Source organism: Schistocerca serialis, chromosome 2 (assembly GCF_023864345.2).
Source record: "Schistocerca serialis cubense isolate TAMUIC-IGC-003099 chromosome 2, iqSchSeri2.2, whole genome shotgun sequence".
Classification (NCBI taxonomy): domain Eukaryota; kingdom Metazoa; phylum Arthropoda; class Insecta; order Orthoptera; family Acrididae; genus Schistocerca; species Schistocerca serialis.
Window position 1 is genome coordinate 450,048,485 of NC_064639.1, and position 15,671 is coordinate 450,064,155.

Consider the following 15,671-nt stretch of genomic DNA (forward strand, 5'->3'; position numbering starts at 1 on the left):
AATCATGTGCTAGCATTTCTGTACATATGAAAGCATTTGCTCTACCAAAACATGTCCCTCTTGCATGTCTGTTAGCAGGTTTAAAGATAGGACTACATTAGGATCTCGTGTTTCATTCAGGTAGGTCAGATTTCTCACTGGAAGGATTGCTAGTGACTTCTCTGGCCAGTCCAACAGTGGTTGCATAGTGTTCACTTATAGGAGAGGCTTATAGGTGAAAGGTCTGCTCTGTTATATCACAGTCTTTCATGTTAATAAGTATTCCATTATCATGGAGTTCCAAAAGTTTTGCTCCCACGAGCTTCCTTGCTTGTAGCAGTTCACTACTGTACTATTAATAGAACAAACCCTCTTACATCCCTACTTTCTGAAAATATGATCATAGCTCCAGGACATCATGTGGACAATCCTGGCCTACTTTACCTAAATATAATTGCATTTGCATGGACCAGTACCTGTATGTTGTCCAGTATCCCTTGTTCCACACTAGTTAACTGTGTAGTGTGCTGTTCCATCATATCTTTTTCCTCCTTGCTCATCTATCCACTTGCTCTATCATACCATTCTGTTCCCAGATCTCACCAGCATCTGGAGTCCCAAAAACTGTTTTCAGTAACCTACCCTCCTACATCCAACGAACCTCGCTTACATCGCTGTACCATTGTGGCACTACTTCCACTATCTGCGACATTGGCCCTTGCAGTTGCTCGTATGACGGATTTGAACCCATAAATGGGTAAAAGTTGGAACAATTCATGCTGTATCTCCTTCCGCTGCCTAGCTCTACTTGATGTGCCTTATGGGAGCAACTAGGTGCATTCAAGTAAAGATATCATGACCAATCAAAACCATTTCCAAACTGTCTGTACTGTGCATATGTAGTTTTGTGGTTTTGGTGATCATTGTGACACCTTTGTCAAACCATATTTAGTGTATTTTGTTGTTTGGCCACTAGTAGAGCTAATTGACACCTTCACTCACTTTGCACCACTCAAATGTTTTAGCTCTAAATACAGTGCAAAATACGTAGTTTTTTCATGCTGATCAAAATGTATTTCAAGTATTTAGTCTCGTTCTGAAGTGCAGTATTTACATATGTACATTTTGTAATGTTTACAAACAATGTGCACAATAGTTTGTGTGTGTGTGTGTGTGTGTGTGTGTGTGGGGGGGGGGGGGGGGGGGCGGGGCACTTTCTATGTAACTCAGGAGGCATCATTACGTAATAATCTCAAGAAGATGAGTGCAGTGCAAGAGATGCAGAACTACACACATGCAAACACCACACAAAATACTTACGTAAATATTTGCGCTCAATAACGTGCAAAATTCTCTAAGCACATAGTGCTAAACATGGAAAAATACGTAACTGGTGCAATGTGTCATTACTTAAATAATGAATGAGAGCTGCAGGCTTTTGAAAAATATTAATTATGATGTATGAAATTCAGTCAAACATTTCTATTTCCCAGACAGTTCCAGTTAAATCAGCTGTTTTTATTAGATAATAATCCTTATTAGATAACAAACAAGTCTCTGACAAGTATTTTGTTGGCTGTTAAGTACATATCTAATACATGAATTGTGAAAATGCAAGGGGTTAACCCATACGTAACTTTTACAGCTAAAAATGTTATTGCCCACATTGTACACCACTTTTTGAAGTCCCTTGAAAATTGTAAAAGCGAGGTTTCACCGTACGTAATTTCTTGCAATGCAAAGTGACATTTTTCCATGCTTAGTGCTAAATTTGCTGCTTGTAATCTTCTAAAAGCATCTGATATGGTCTGTCACACACAAAAAAATAAAAAATAAAAAATAAATAAATAAAAAAAATGTAGTATCTAAATATACCATGCACATGTGAAGTTTCAGTCTCCTCAACATTCCATCCAGCAAATGCCGAAATATTGCCAGAGCATTCCAAACAGCAACCTGTAACACTGGAAATGGTCCCAGGGGACCAAGAAACCTGTTTTGAGATGGTCTTCGATGTATACCTTTATCTGCTGGTACCCTCTCCTCAGGTCTAAGGTAGAGAAGTACTTACACTGCCCCACATTGTCTTTGGTTTCAGTGATGTTTGGGATTGGATATGCATTGGTTATGGTTTTGTTGTTAAGATGTCTGTAGTCACAACAGACTCTACAGTGCTTTCCTCTGTTACCCCATCCCCCATCCACTAGCTGTTGATGAATGAGCTCTTCTAATACTGGTTGCAAATATTGTGGTGTACAGTAAGGTCTAGAATATACCAGTGACATAGTTCCTGTAGGGATACAATACTGTATTATAGGTGTTTCTGGTAAATGCCTACATGGATAAAACTAAGTCTCAAATTCAAACAACAATTTCTCCATTCCCAATCTATCTGTACCTCTAAGATGCTCCAACTTCCTATGCAGTGCAGTTTTATCTGCAGTTTGCACACTGCCCTGGTGCACACTGGCCTTTTCCTTGTGTCCCTAGCCACATCACCCAGGTCTTACAAATTAGCTACCAACTTTCATTGTGCCCAATAAAAACTTAGCTTCACTTTTCCCACTATACTACATTCCACCTCTACAGTTTCATTAATTGCTTCAAAATTTATTGAGAGCTCTGCACGGCAATCCTGGGGTTCCACTATGCTTTTAACACCTGCTTAATTATCCCTGTTTGCCTTACCATTTCTATACTCAAGTTGGTGGTTTCCAGCCACACCACATCTATCACACTGAGCTTAGCAACATTGTCTCTGCTATGTCCCTTCCTCCCACACTTCATGTTAGCAAAGAATACTCCTCTTGTCTTGCATTCCTGTTAGTATATTGATCTCTTCATACTCCATGGCTAATCTGTCTGCAGATTATAAATACTCTGGGTTACCCATTCTCACTCTTCCATAGATATCAGATGGGAACCCCTTAAAAATGTGTCCACTGCCCAGTCCTGGTTGGGGACAATTTTTCATATGTTGCTTTAGGTAGTACAGCTGTACCTATTAGAGTTGAATTTCCAGAATAAATTTCAGTATTTCATTTCATCTTGTGTTACAATATTGGAGTTCTGTGATGCCCCTGGATATGACCTCTGCAGGTGTAGTCCACGGACAGTGCTGATGATGTTAGAAAGTCGTGGCGTCGGGATGACAGTTTGACGTACATGTCCTACTTTGCTGTCACTGTTTATCTAGCTCAGCAGTGCATACTTCTGCCGAGTTCTCTTAGGCGGCTACTGATACAGGACTAGAAGTTTGCCCTGGTGTGGAAGAATGGTGACAGCATCACCCTGGCCGTGAAACGCTGCCCTCCAAAGCAGAAGTTTGGTGCTGCCACAGAGCCTGAGTGATGGCTCATCCAGTTTGTCATTCTAAGTCCATGGGTGTGAGGCTGCTGGCAGACTGTGCATAACTGTGCTAGAATCGGAGGTTATTTATTGTAGTTAGTAACACATTTGTGCCAATAAATTGCTTCTAGTCATGTTCAAATCAACTTTCCTGTGTTTCCATTTTGAGAAATATTCCACAGACCGACTTGTAGTTGCACAGCTTTTTTGCGGTGTCATTATGATTGTGTGACTTGGCTCAGCCACCTTGTGGTGTACAAACAGGATTGCCTGTGAAATTAGATATTGGCACCTCTGTGCCTCTATGCTTGCTACACACACGGTTGCAGTGGAGCTGCTTTTAATTTATCAACACCCAAAATTTATTGCCAATGTTACATACCATACCCTATCCAGGATCATAATAGAGAAATTTCTTTGGTCTTAACTGGCCATTTCAGTAGAGGATAATCAAAAATTAAAACAATTCATTTTATGATAGCTGTTTATTGAAATAATTTGTAACCTTTTAAAATACACCTTTTCAGAACACTTTATCACCTTTTTCAAATATTTTGTCACCTTTCTCACAATTTTAAAGTGCCACCATGGCTCCTCAGCCTGCAAAGTGAAATGGAACCACGTAAATTTTTTGGATCATCATTACTCTATACATTCTAAATCAGGTTCGCCATGGAGTATGGTAAAGACAGTCAACTACCATTTGTGGACATTCTGGTCACACACTGATACGGCAACAAAAAACCATGTATGTAGCATACATCATGCTCAGGACCTATGTATGTTGTGACAAAAATGTCTCTATCCAACATGAGTTGCAACATCTCAAAACTGTGTTCGAGAAAAACTGGCGTAGCAATCGCCAGTTAAGAGGAACAGTCCTTTCTGGATCAAGGTGTCAAAATAGTGTGTCACCACAGGATCAACCCATCACACCACATCCTTGCTACCATATGTCAGCCCTACATCACAAGAATATCTAATGTGTTTGCCCTCTGGTCCCTTTCAGACAATACTAATAGTAGCCTCAACCTTTTGAAAACACATCAGTTTTTTATAATTAAATGCTGTCTAAAAAAAGTGCACAAATATTCAGTCCTATTTTGATAAGATTTGAAACATGTTCAGAGATTGGCAACCTGCTTTAAATATTCGTAAATCCAAAATTTTGTATTTCTCTTAACAGAAAAAAACTTAGTATGCTGTGACTACAATACGAATGAGCCACAATTGGAAACAGTAAATTTATTCAAATATTTAAGTGTAACAATTTGTAGTGCTATAGAATCTGTTGTGGGTAAAGCAGGAGACAGACTTCAGTTCATGGGAAGAATACTACGTAAACGCAGTCAGTGTACAAAGTAGATTGCTGACAAAACACTCATGCAATACATCATAGAATATTGCTCAAGTGTGCAGGACCTATGTTGAATAGCACCAGCAGTGGACATTTTGTATGCAGAGAAGAGCAGTTAAAATGTTTACAGATTTGTTTAACCCATGGAAGAGTTTATGGAGACACTTAAGAAATGAACTGGCAAATGCTTGAATACAGAACCTATTTCCAAAGTTTCAAGAACCAAATTTAAATGACGAACCTAAGAATTTACTATGGCCTTCAACATATCAATCCCACATTGATTGCAAAGACAAAGCTTAGACTAATTACAGTGCACACAGAGATGTTTAGGCAGTTATTTCTCCCACGCTCCATATGTGAATGAAACAGGAACACCACTTGTTGACTGGTACAGTGGGAAGTATCCCCTGCCATGCATTTCACAGTGGTTTTCCATATTATGGATGTAGATCCAGGTGTGCTCCTTGCCACAGTTAAAGATGATCTAAAACTCCTTGCAGACAGACGATAAGAATAGTGTAAGAGAGACTGGATGAAAACATGCACCATAATGGGCTGCCCCTGTCCAACGGATCAGCTGTTTCCAAACAAACACTCCCATTAAACACACTATACAGTCCCATGATGAAAATTCAAGGCACGTGTGTTATGCTATTATGTCAATGTCCTCAGGGAGGCTGTGGAATTCTGCCTTTCACAAAAACTAATGACCCTGGCCAATGGTGATCGCTAATAGCAATTCAACGTTATTTTTGTCAGCTTATAAACCCATATACTCCTTCCCCCCCTCCCTTTCCCAAAGCCATATGACAACACTTAAAACATGTAGTTACATTGTTTTTATAATGTGTCTCATTTGTGGTACTTTCACTAACAATTTGTTTTCCAGGAGAGTACATTTGTGATTAAGGAAGAAATGGGGTTCAGTGATGAAGAATTAAAGAAAATGTTGCTTTCAACACCCAGGCTCTGGATTATAAGTAAGTTACTTGGCTTTCTCTTAACCCAGTTGTGTAATTATTAATATTCCTATTCAAGAAGTTATACAATTTTAATTTTAATGTTATTTTTCTTGTGTAATATTAAACACAAGAAATAGTTTTCCACAGAAGTGTGCCGATAAGAAAAGGGTAGGTTCTCTGCAGAATCAGTGAAGAAAGGAACATACGGAAAACAGTGATGAGGAGGAGGGACAGGATGATAGGGCTTCTGTTAAGGCACCCAGGAATAACTTCCATGGTAGTGGAGGGCACTGCAGAGGGTAAAAACTGTAGGGAAAGACAAGATTGGAGTATATCCAGCAAATAACTGAGGACGTACGTTGCAAGTGCTACTCTGGGATAAAAAGGTTGGTACAAGAGACGAGTTGATGGTGGGCCACATCAGATCAATCAGAAGGCTGATGATTTAAATATAAGGAGGGGGAGGAGGAGGAAGAGGAGGAGGAGGAGGAGGAGAAGAAGAAGAAGAAGAAGAAGAAGAAGAAGAAATTGACCTCCAAAGAAGTTTCTAGAAAGATAAATATAATGTTTTACTTACAAAGGAGCCACAGATTTGGGCACAAACATCAGCTTTTATAATGGAATTAGTTCCTCTGCAGACAAAAGGTAGGTTAGGAAGCAATTTAACTATTAGGGGATTAAATACTATGGTCACATTTAACTCTGGCTCAAAAGTGGCAATGCAGGGCGGAGTGAGAGAGAAGTCATCAGTCATATGCTATTGTGGAAAACACGTTATTTGATAAAATGAGATGCTGAAAGTGACATTGAAGGCAGTTCACAGGTCACAGAGATATAAAAAAGATTGAAAAAAAAAGAATCGGTTAAGAGATGGGGAACAGCTATGATAAAGAATGGTGTAAAAGCGGCACCTGAGAAAAGAAAAGACAATGCAGGCTGCCTTATGACAACAGAGAGACAAAAAAGAAGAAAAGTATGAATGGAGAACTTTGAAATTGATGGCAGAAATAAAAGGAAGGATACGCAAAACAAGAGTTACCCACTGGTAAGAGTAACAAATACAATTTTAGTCTAGTTGGGTGCCAGGAAACTATCTCTCTCTCTCTCTCATTCACTGTGTGTGTGTGTGTGTGTGTGTGTGTGTGTGTGTGTGTGTGTTTAGTTTCAACTGATAGGGAGTTATGTCAGAATCTGTCTGCCTAAGGGCAACTTGGTCGCAGCTATTAAGTTGCAAAATGTGAAACTTTTTTCATTTCATTCCAGAGTTGGTACAGCAACCAGTATGTATGATATGAAGAAACAAGCAGTCTTGGTTGCAGTGTTGAATTTTTTTTATTTATTTACTAATTGGGACATAATAAATTTAACACTGCAGCCAGTATTTCTTGTTTCTTCATATTGCTGCAAAATGTGCTCTATGACAGGGTACTGTATGCTACCAGAAGAGCTGCCTCTATGTTTCTGTTCATTGTCACTGATAGCCTTTGTTGAAAGGAGGTATTTGACATGAGTTGTGTTTCAGTCTCACCGTGTGAAAAGTTTGTCCTATCTTAATTAGAGCAGTATGTTGTTGAAGGGTGAATAAAATAAATTTACTACTAGTGGATACCAATGGATTTTGCTGTTGTAGATGGTAGCTACCTTGAGAGTTTTCAGTGTTGTATTTAGTTAATATTGTTGCAATTTTGCTCAACTGCACTTGTGTCACATGACAAGATGGATTTATTGCAGCATGTGTAGTTGAAGGTGTGGCTCGGTGGCGGACTACGGATACGCATGTCTCAGGTTTGATTCTCGGCCCATTCTAGGATTTTTATTCACTGCTTATCACTTCTTTCCCCTCTGCCAATATTAGCTAATGTGAAAAATGCTGAGCCACATCTTGGTTTAGATTCCAAGATAAACTGTAAGTCACACTGTAGCTAACTGGGTAAGTCAGTTCGAAGGAAGGCACGGGTGAACCACCTCCAATTATAGCGATGTGATGTTCAAACAGTTTTACCTTTTTACCTTATATGGCTGAGAGTAATTGTCAGAACTTTGGCTTGTGCAGCTTTAAATCCAAGATTACAAACCCATGTTAGTTCAGTATAAGAATACTTAAGTTTTCCTTCAAATGATGACAGAAGATCAATCACTAAATGAAGTAGTACAGTTAACATTGTGGGACTAGCAGAAAGATTTTGCAGTTCCTAATGCAACTGTTGCCTCTAGTGACAGTTCAAATGCATCTGAATAGTTAGTAATTTAAAATCCAAGACACTAATTGTTATCTGATGTAGTTTACAAGTTGATATGCCATTCTCAGTGAAGAGTACTAATCCAATGTTGAATGATGGTGACTAATGGAGTTGCTGACAAGGTAGGTGTTCAGTAATGACTGAGGTGAGCTGCAGAATAGAGTGCTTTTTAATAGGTGGTAGGCAACTGGAACAGAATCTCGTGATTGGTGTTGAATGTATGATTCGGTTATGTTGTGTTGCATCTCTAGGATTTGTTGCACAGTGACATTAAATACATTTGGTGTGTGCAGTATGAGTCCAGAAAATGTTATTTGTGTGCTCTGTGTGAATGTTGCATTTCTCTTCAGCAAGTCCCAAGTTGAATGCTTCAGGGACCTCTCTATTGTTGATATATAGCATTCATCAATTCCACCGTCACTGAAATTTCATGTAATTGCTTGCTTCACAGTGGAGCAAATAGTCTTGAACTGAATGTGAACAACAAGGCCAAGCAGGACTTGCCAGAACATAATGTGGACAGTAATGAAACATTGAACTGACCAACATCCTAGTCAGAAAGAAGTCTCGTTATCTTATTAGATTTATAGATATACTTGTACTGCATACAGGTTTTAAACACGTGTTTTATAGAAGTTTATATTGTTGGATCTAAACAGGAATACATTGCTGCTCTGTTTTACTTCTTGAAAGTTATTTCAAGACACACTTACCTAGAGAACTTATAGTTTTTACAACAAATGATGAGATCTTTAGAAAAATGTAGTAGATGAGATGCATGTACCACAGGACAACTTTCTCCACCTGTAGAGGTATGGAAAGGATGTGTCATTCTGCTGGATACCATGACTTCTGGAAATCACCTCACTGTTCAGGCAGAGGCACATACATGTATGGAAAGGGCATAGGCAGAAGTTGATTAACAAAAATCAGGCTAGGTGAAGCAAATGATTCCTCTATAGTTTTCATCTTACTGGCATCTGAGGTGACAAAATAATTCTTACTTGCCTATGGATATACCATAGTTCTACAAGACGTGTTCCTGCTGCACCCAGAGGTTTTATTAGCATACAATATATTTGTGATGTACAGTTATCTTTATACATTTTATATAATGACAAGTGCAGCAAGTAGATTACCAGCTGCTCTAACCTCTATTTTTGGTGATAAAAAATGTGGTATGGATTTTAGCATTTTATTTTTGGTTTGGCTATCTACCTAACTTATTAGGTAAAAGAGTGTAATGTGTTTTCTAAGTTATTGCCTCATCCTTTTTTACCCAATGATCAGCTAACTATAGTACATGTTACGGAATTTTAGCTCTCTCTCTCTCTCTCTCTCTCTCTCTCTCTCTCTCTCTCTCTCCCTCCCTCTCCCTCCCCCCCCCCTCTCTCTCTCTCCCCCTCCCTCTCCCTCCCCCCCCCCCTCTCTCTCTCTCTCTCTCTCTCTCTCTCTCTCTCTCTCTCTCTCCTCTCCCTCCCTCTCCCTCTCCCTCCCCCCCCTCTCTCTCTCTCTCTCTCTCTCTCTCTCTCTCTCTGTGTGTCTGTGTGTCTGTGTGTGTGTGTGTGTGTGTGTGTGTGTGTGTGTGTGTGCGTGTGCATGCATGCGTGTGTGTGCACATGCGAGCATGACTGCATGTTAGAGTTTTATGGAAGGGGATCAGACATCAAATAGGGATTTTATATCTTACTCTTAAGTATAAATTATCATAATCATATTCATCTCAAAATATTTTAGTAAGGGTGCTTATATGCTATCAACTTTGATTGTCTTAATCATAACATCATTGTACCTCGGCCACCACATATTTGTGCTATACAGAACTAATGTGTGCCTGGTCAAGGCAAATATGGCATAGCATGGAAACATACCCAGTCTGCCTGAGAATCCAATGTACACTCCTGGAAATGGAAAAAAGAACACATTGACACCGGTGTGTCAGACCCACCATACTTGCTCCGGACACTGCGAGAGGGCTGTACAAGCAATGATCACACGCACGGCACAGCGGACACACCAGGAACCGCGGTGTTGGCCGTCGAATGGCGCTAGCTGCGCAGCATTTGTGCACCGCCGCCGTCAGTGTCAGCCAGTTTGCCGTGGCATACGGAGCTCCATCGCAGTCTTTAACACTGGTAGCATGCCGCGACAGCGTGGACGTGAACCGTATGTGCAGTTGACGGACTTTGAGCGAGGGCGTATAGTGGGCATGCGGGAGGCCGGGTGGACGTACCGCCGAATTGCTCAACACGTGGGGCGTGAGGTCTCCACAGTACATCGATGTTGTCGCCAGTGGTCGGCGGAAGGTGCACGTGCCCGTCGACCTGGGACCGGACCGCAGCGACGCACGGATGCACGCCAAGACCGTAGGATCCTACGCAGTGCCGTAGGGGACCGCACCGCCACTTCCCAGCAAATTAGGGACACTGTTGCTCCTGGGGTATCGGCGAGGACCATTCGCAACCGTCTCCATGAAGCTGGGCTACGGTCCCGCACACTGTTAGGCCGTCTTCCGCTCACGCCCCAACATTGTGCAGCCCGCCTCCAGTGGTTTCGCGACAGGCGTGAATGGAGGGACGAATGGAGACGTGTCATCTTCAGCGATGAGAGTCGCTTCTGCCTTGGTGCCAATGATGGTCGTATGCGTGTTTGGCGCCGTGCAGGTGAGCGCCACAATCAGGACTGCATACGACCGAGGCACACAGGGCCAACACCCGGCATCATGGTGTGGGGAGCGATCTCCTACACTGGCCGTACACCACTGGTGATCGTCGAGGGGACACTGAATAGTGCACGGTACATCCAAACCGTCATCGAACCCATCGTTCTACCATTCCTAGACCAGCAAGGGAACTTGCTGTTCCAATAGGACAATGCACGTCCGCATGTATCCCGTGCCACCCAACGTGCTCTAGAAGGTGTAAGTCAACTACCCTGGCCAGCAAGATCTCCGGATCTGTCCCCCATTGAGCATGTTTGGGACTGGATGAAGCATCGTCTCACGCGGTCTGCACGTCCAGCACGAACGCTGGTCCAACTGAGGCGCCAGGTGGAAATGGCATGGCAAGCCGTTCCACAGGACTACATCCAGCATCTCTACGATCGTCTCCATGGGAGAATAGCAGCCTGCATTGCTGCAAAAGGTGGATATACACTGTACTAGTGCCGACATTGTGCATGCTCTGTTGCCTGTGTCTATGTGCCTGTGGTTCTGTCAGTGTGATCATGTGATGTATCTGACCCCAGGAATGTGTCAATAAAGTTTCCCCTTCCTGGGACAATGAATTCACGGTGTTCTTATTTCAATTTCCAGGAGTGTATTATTTGAACAGTGGAATAATGACAACATTATGAAAAGGGTAGACTGCTACTCACCATATAGTGGAGATGTTGAGTCACAGACAGGCACAACAAAAGAATGCTAAGCATGTAAGCTTTTGGCCAAAAGGCCTTCTTCTTGCCACCCCCCCCCCCCCCCCCCCCCGCCACCCCACCCCACCAAACAAACATATATCCAGGCCAGAGTCTGGCCTCAGTAACCAGAGTCAGTTTTACCTCAGAAGACAGGAGAAGGCCTTTTGGCCAAAAGCTTACTTGTTTAGCAGTCTTTTTGTTGTGCCTGTCTAGGACTCAACATCTCAGCTATATGATAAATAGCAATCTAATCTTTTCATAATAATGACAAAGTATTATTCAGTTTTTATGAATTATCCACTAAGGACTATCACAGTAAAGTGGCTGGTAGTATTTATATGACTCCATGGATTTGGGGAGGGGGGTAAATCTTTGCACTTATGGAATAACTCTTATTACAGGCTAATAAGTATTATATGTATAATACTTCAATAATATCCTGAAACAAGACAGTAATCAACCTAATATTTGTCGTAAATGTGAAACAACTGTTTGTGTAAACAGTAGCTTTTGTTTCATTTCAGGTCAAAAATCTTTACTTTCAAGATTCCATTTTGTACATAACGTGATGAAGGTTCCGCATGAACAGATTGCTGCCTCTTCAAAAATACTGACATGTCGTGAATTTAGAGTACGGCAGAGGCACCTATTTTTAGTGGCACTAAATCGAGCTCAGTACAACCCTAAAAAAGAAAGTTATGTTTCTTTGGAGAAACTAGTCTCAGGCACTGATACTGAATTCTGTGATACTGTAGCAAAGGCATCTATACAAACATATAATGAATTTTTGAAAACATTGTGTTAGCAGAATTTTTTGTAAGACACTTTTACTGTCTTTGTGAATAAAGTACATATCTTTGTTTTGTTGCAAATGTGATTTTCCTTCCCATTGTTTTAGAAGTTGACAGTGTTATTTTACTTTTTAATTTGTGCATTACTGTTACTTATTTTGCATATAAAGCATGTTTAGATATTTTACAATGTGGAGGCAACTAGGCTTTCAAACATGTTTCATTTTTTAAAATTCAAAACATAGAATACTGGTACACAATTTTTGACACTATCAGGAAAGACCGTTTGGTACACAGAGATAAATCATATCAATTTAATGTGCTAAAAGAAAATAAATAATGACTGTCTTCTTTGCCTTCAAAAAGTGAACTAAGATATTATAGGGACTGACTTCCATATCACTCTTAATGTGCACCTATTTTGCATTTGGGGATAATGCTTACTGCATCCACATTGTTCATTAAGTTACACAAGTCCCTTGGATCATAGAAAACTGGGAGCTCTTCGGGGAGTTCTGTCATTTTTGGCTGGGTACTGGTTTGGTTCAGTGGGAACATGAGAAATTAATATTTGTAATTGTATGTGTCTGCAGAATGTTTACCATGGTGATGCTGGCATAATAGCATTATCATCCTTGGCATTTAACAAAAAAAGAAAGTTGTTACTCTTTTGTTGTAATTCAGTTTTCATTGTGTGTGAGATAAATTATAAACAATTGGAAAGGTACACATGAAATTGAGTCTTTAATGAACTAAGTGTTTAACAAATTGGTGACCATGATGTGACTGGCAAGACGACAACATTTGCAACATAATTTGTGGCAAAATTTTAAACATAATTTTTATTTGATTTGAATTTTTCGTGTAGTGTGTTTAAAAATGCAAAGTGTGTCAACAGACAATGAACTGGAAGGGAATAATGAAAGGTTTAAACTGGAAATTGGTAAGGTAAGTGTTAATCTGCCATCATTTTGGATTGAAAAGCGAGACGTATGGTTTTGTCAAGCCAAAGTGCAGTTTACAGACACAGAGTTGACTACATTTAACTATTTGCTTGCCCAGCTGGAGCCAAAATTAGTTGAGAATGTATGGAATTTAGTGATGAGAACAATAAATATTATTTTGCGAAAGGCTGTTTTTTTTAACTGTATTTAAAGAAAGTGAAGAGTGTCAAAAACTTTTGAGTGGTTGAGAACTTGATGCTGTGAAACCTAGCCAATTAAAATGGCTTGAAAAATTTCCTAGTAATATTCAAAGTATTTTAATTATATCTGATGAAACAGTGGATAAGATAGCTCAAATGGCAATTGTATAGTCAAAATGAACTCTGTTGAGGAGGTTCAAATTGCATCACTTCATTCCATTCCATCAATATCATTGTCACCGTCAGTGTAAAACCTCCTAAGAATTGTAAAATGATATTAAGATGCTTTGAAAACCAAGTGGGTGAAAATCGCAGAGTAGAAGTAGAAGCAGAGCAAAATTCGATAAAAATGGTAAATATTGCTATTATCATTCAAAATTTGTCACATGATGTAAGCCTGAAAAATGTGTTTAGCATTGCCAATGGCAAAATAAAAGTTGAAATGCCAGACACATACAATTCTGAATGGCCAGCCATTGTAGTAGATGTATCAAGAGGCATATTGCGGGCTGATTACCTTCATCATTATGGTTTACTCATTGGTCTCAAAAATATAAAGTTGTTAGACAACATCACCAAATTAAAAATTTCAGCAGAAATAATCACTGTAAATGCCAAAGAGTAAGTAAATGTGCTCTATGCAACATGCCAGTTTTCCAGTCTCTTGGAGAAATTTCCTGAACTAACAAAATCATCCATAGTACCAAAAGTGTTGAAGCATAAAGTGCTACATTGTATCACTATGTCTAGTGGTCCACCAATATACAGTTAAGGCTCATAGAGTGGACCCAAAAAAATTGCAAAATGACTGAAAATGAGTTTCAATTTCTGGTAAATAATGTTATTATACATCAATCACAATCACAAGTTTGTGGAGATTATCACTGTTTGAATGACAGGAATCTCCCTGATTGGTATCCAGTTCCACGAGGTGATTTAAATTTTATGCTTGAAAATAAAAATGTATTCGCAAAGACCTATTACCAAATTCCATTAGGCAAAGAAGGTAAACCAAAATCAGCTATTACTACATCTTTTAGTCTTTATAAATTTAATTTATGCCCTTCAAGACTTTCCAATGCACCTAGCACATTTCAGAGGTTTATAAAGAGATTTAGATATATGTCTCCCATATTTAGATGGTATTTTAATAGCATTTGGATCTCCAGAGCAGCTTGTTGAGCATCTGAATTTACTCTTTGAACTGTTGAATAAGTATGGCCTTATATTAAATGTTAGAAAATCAGTATTTGTTCTACAACAGCTAAGTCATAGGACATTTAATTACACTTGCAGGAACAAAGCTGCCAGATCCAGGAAGGGTTGCAGCAATAATGAATTACAAATGACCCAAAACAGTTTGTGAACTTGGAGCATTCTAAGGAATCATCAGTTTTTATCATTGGCATTTGGAACATGCTTCTGAAATCCAAGCTTTGCTGATGATTGTTTAAAAGACGCACTAAACATTACTGAAGACATATTGACAGGACAGAAGAATCAATCGATCAGTTCCAAAAATGCAAAAAAGGTATTGCAATTACCATGATTTTGACATTTCCTGGTTTGTACAGCCAGCTCACATTATTTCTGCTTGCACATTATTTTGCTGCAGGTGCTGCATTGCAACAGCGGCAAGGTAAACAATGGAGACTGACTGACTGTATATTTTTTTTCCAAAAAAAGGCTCGCATCAACACAGTGGTTGTATCCCATATAGGATAGAGAGCTCTTAATTTATACATGGCTGTCAAATATTTCAGGTATCTGTTAGAAGGAAGAGACTTCATTATTTATACCAAACATTCTCCCTCTAAAATACGCATTTAAGCACAAGATGAGAAAGCAATGACAAACCATTGATGTTAACTCGAGTATAGTTCACAATTTACTACAGATCTGCAACATGTATCTGTTAAAAAAGATAATGTTGCTGATAGCTTATCAAGGCTTAAAGAATTAGTTCATATTAACTATGAAGATACAGCCGAACAGAAGAAGATGACAAAGAGCATCATCACCTACTGTCCAGTGGTCACACAGCACTTAAATTAAAATTCCATTTGACACATGGAGGAAAACAGTATTGTGATGTGATGTGTAAACACAAACTATATGTTCTTATATTGCAGAATCATTTAGATATCCCATTTTCCAACACTATCATAATTTGGCTCATCCAAGCATTAAGATGACTGGGAACATGATCTCATCAATGTTTGTCAGTATAGAAAAGGATGTCCCATATTGGATGAAAACGTGTAATGCTTGTGAGAAAAACAACATATCATTATACATTTGTTGAAGCGACATTAGCACACTTTCCTATTAATGGTGAACCCATTGAATAATTCACATTGACTTGATAGGGCCAATGCTAATGTGGTAATGTTGACATTATCTTTATTATGTTATTATCTTGAGAATTTTACA

General features: G+C 39.5%; 1 protein-coding gene across 1 annotated transcript in view; it reads left to right on the forward strand.

Annotated features, from left to right (window-relative positions):
- The window catches only part of LOC126457327 (transcription termination factor 3, mitochondrial), a 58,781-nt gene extending 46,606 nt beyond the window's left edge, over window positions 1-12,175 (forward strand). Inside the window, exons 4-5 of the mRNA XM_050093525.1 lie at window positions 5,577-5,667; window positions 11,828-12,175. Of these exons, the coding sequence (XP_049949482.1) occupies window positions 5,577-5,667; window positions 11,828-12,108 (372 nt within the window). The 3' untranslated portion in view covers window positions 12,109-12,175. The remainder of the gene's footprint in view (window positions 1-5,576; window positions 5,668-11,827) is intronic.
- The last annotated feature ends 3,496 nt before the right edge of the window (window positions 12,176-15,671 follow it).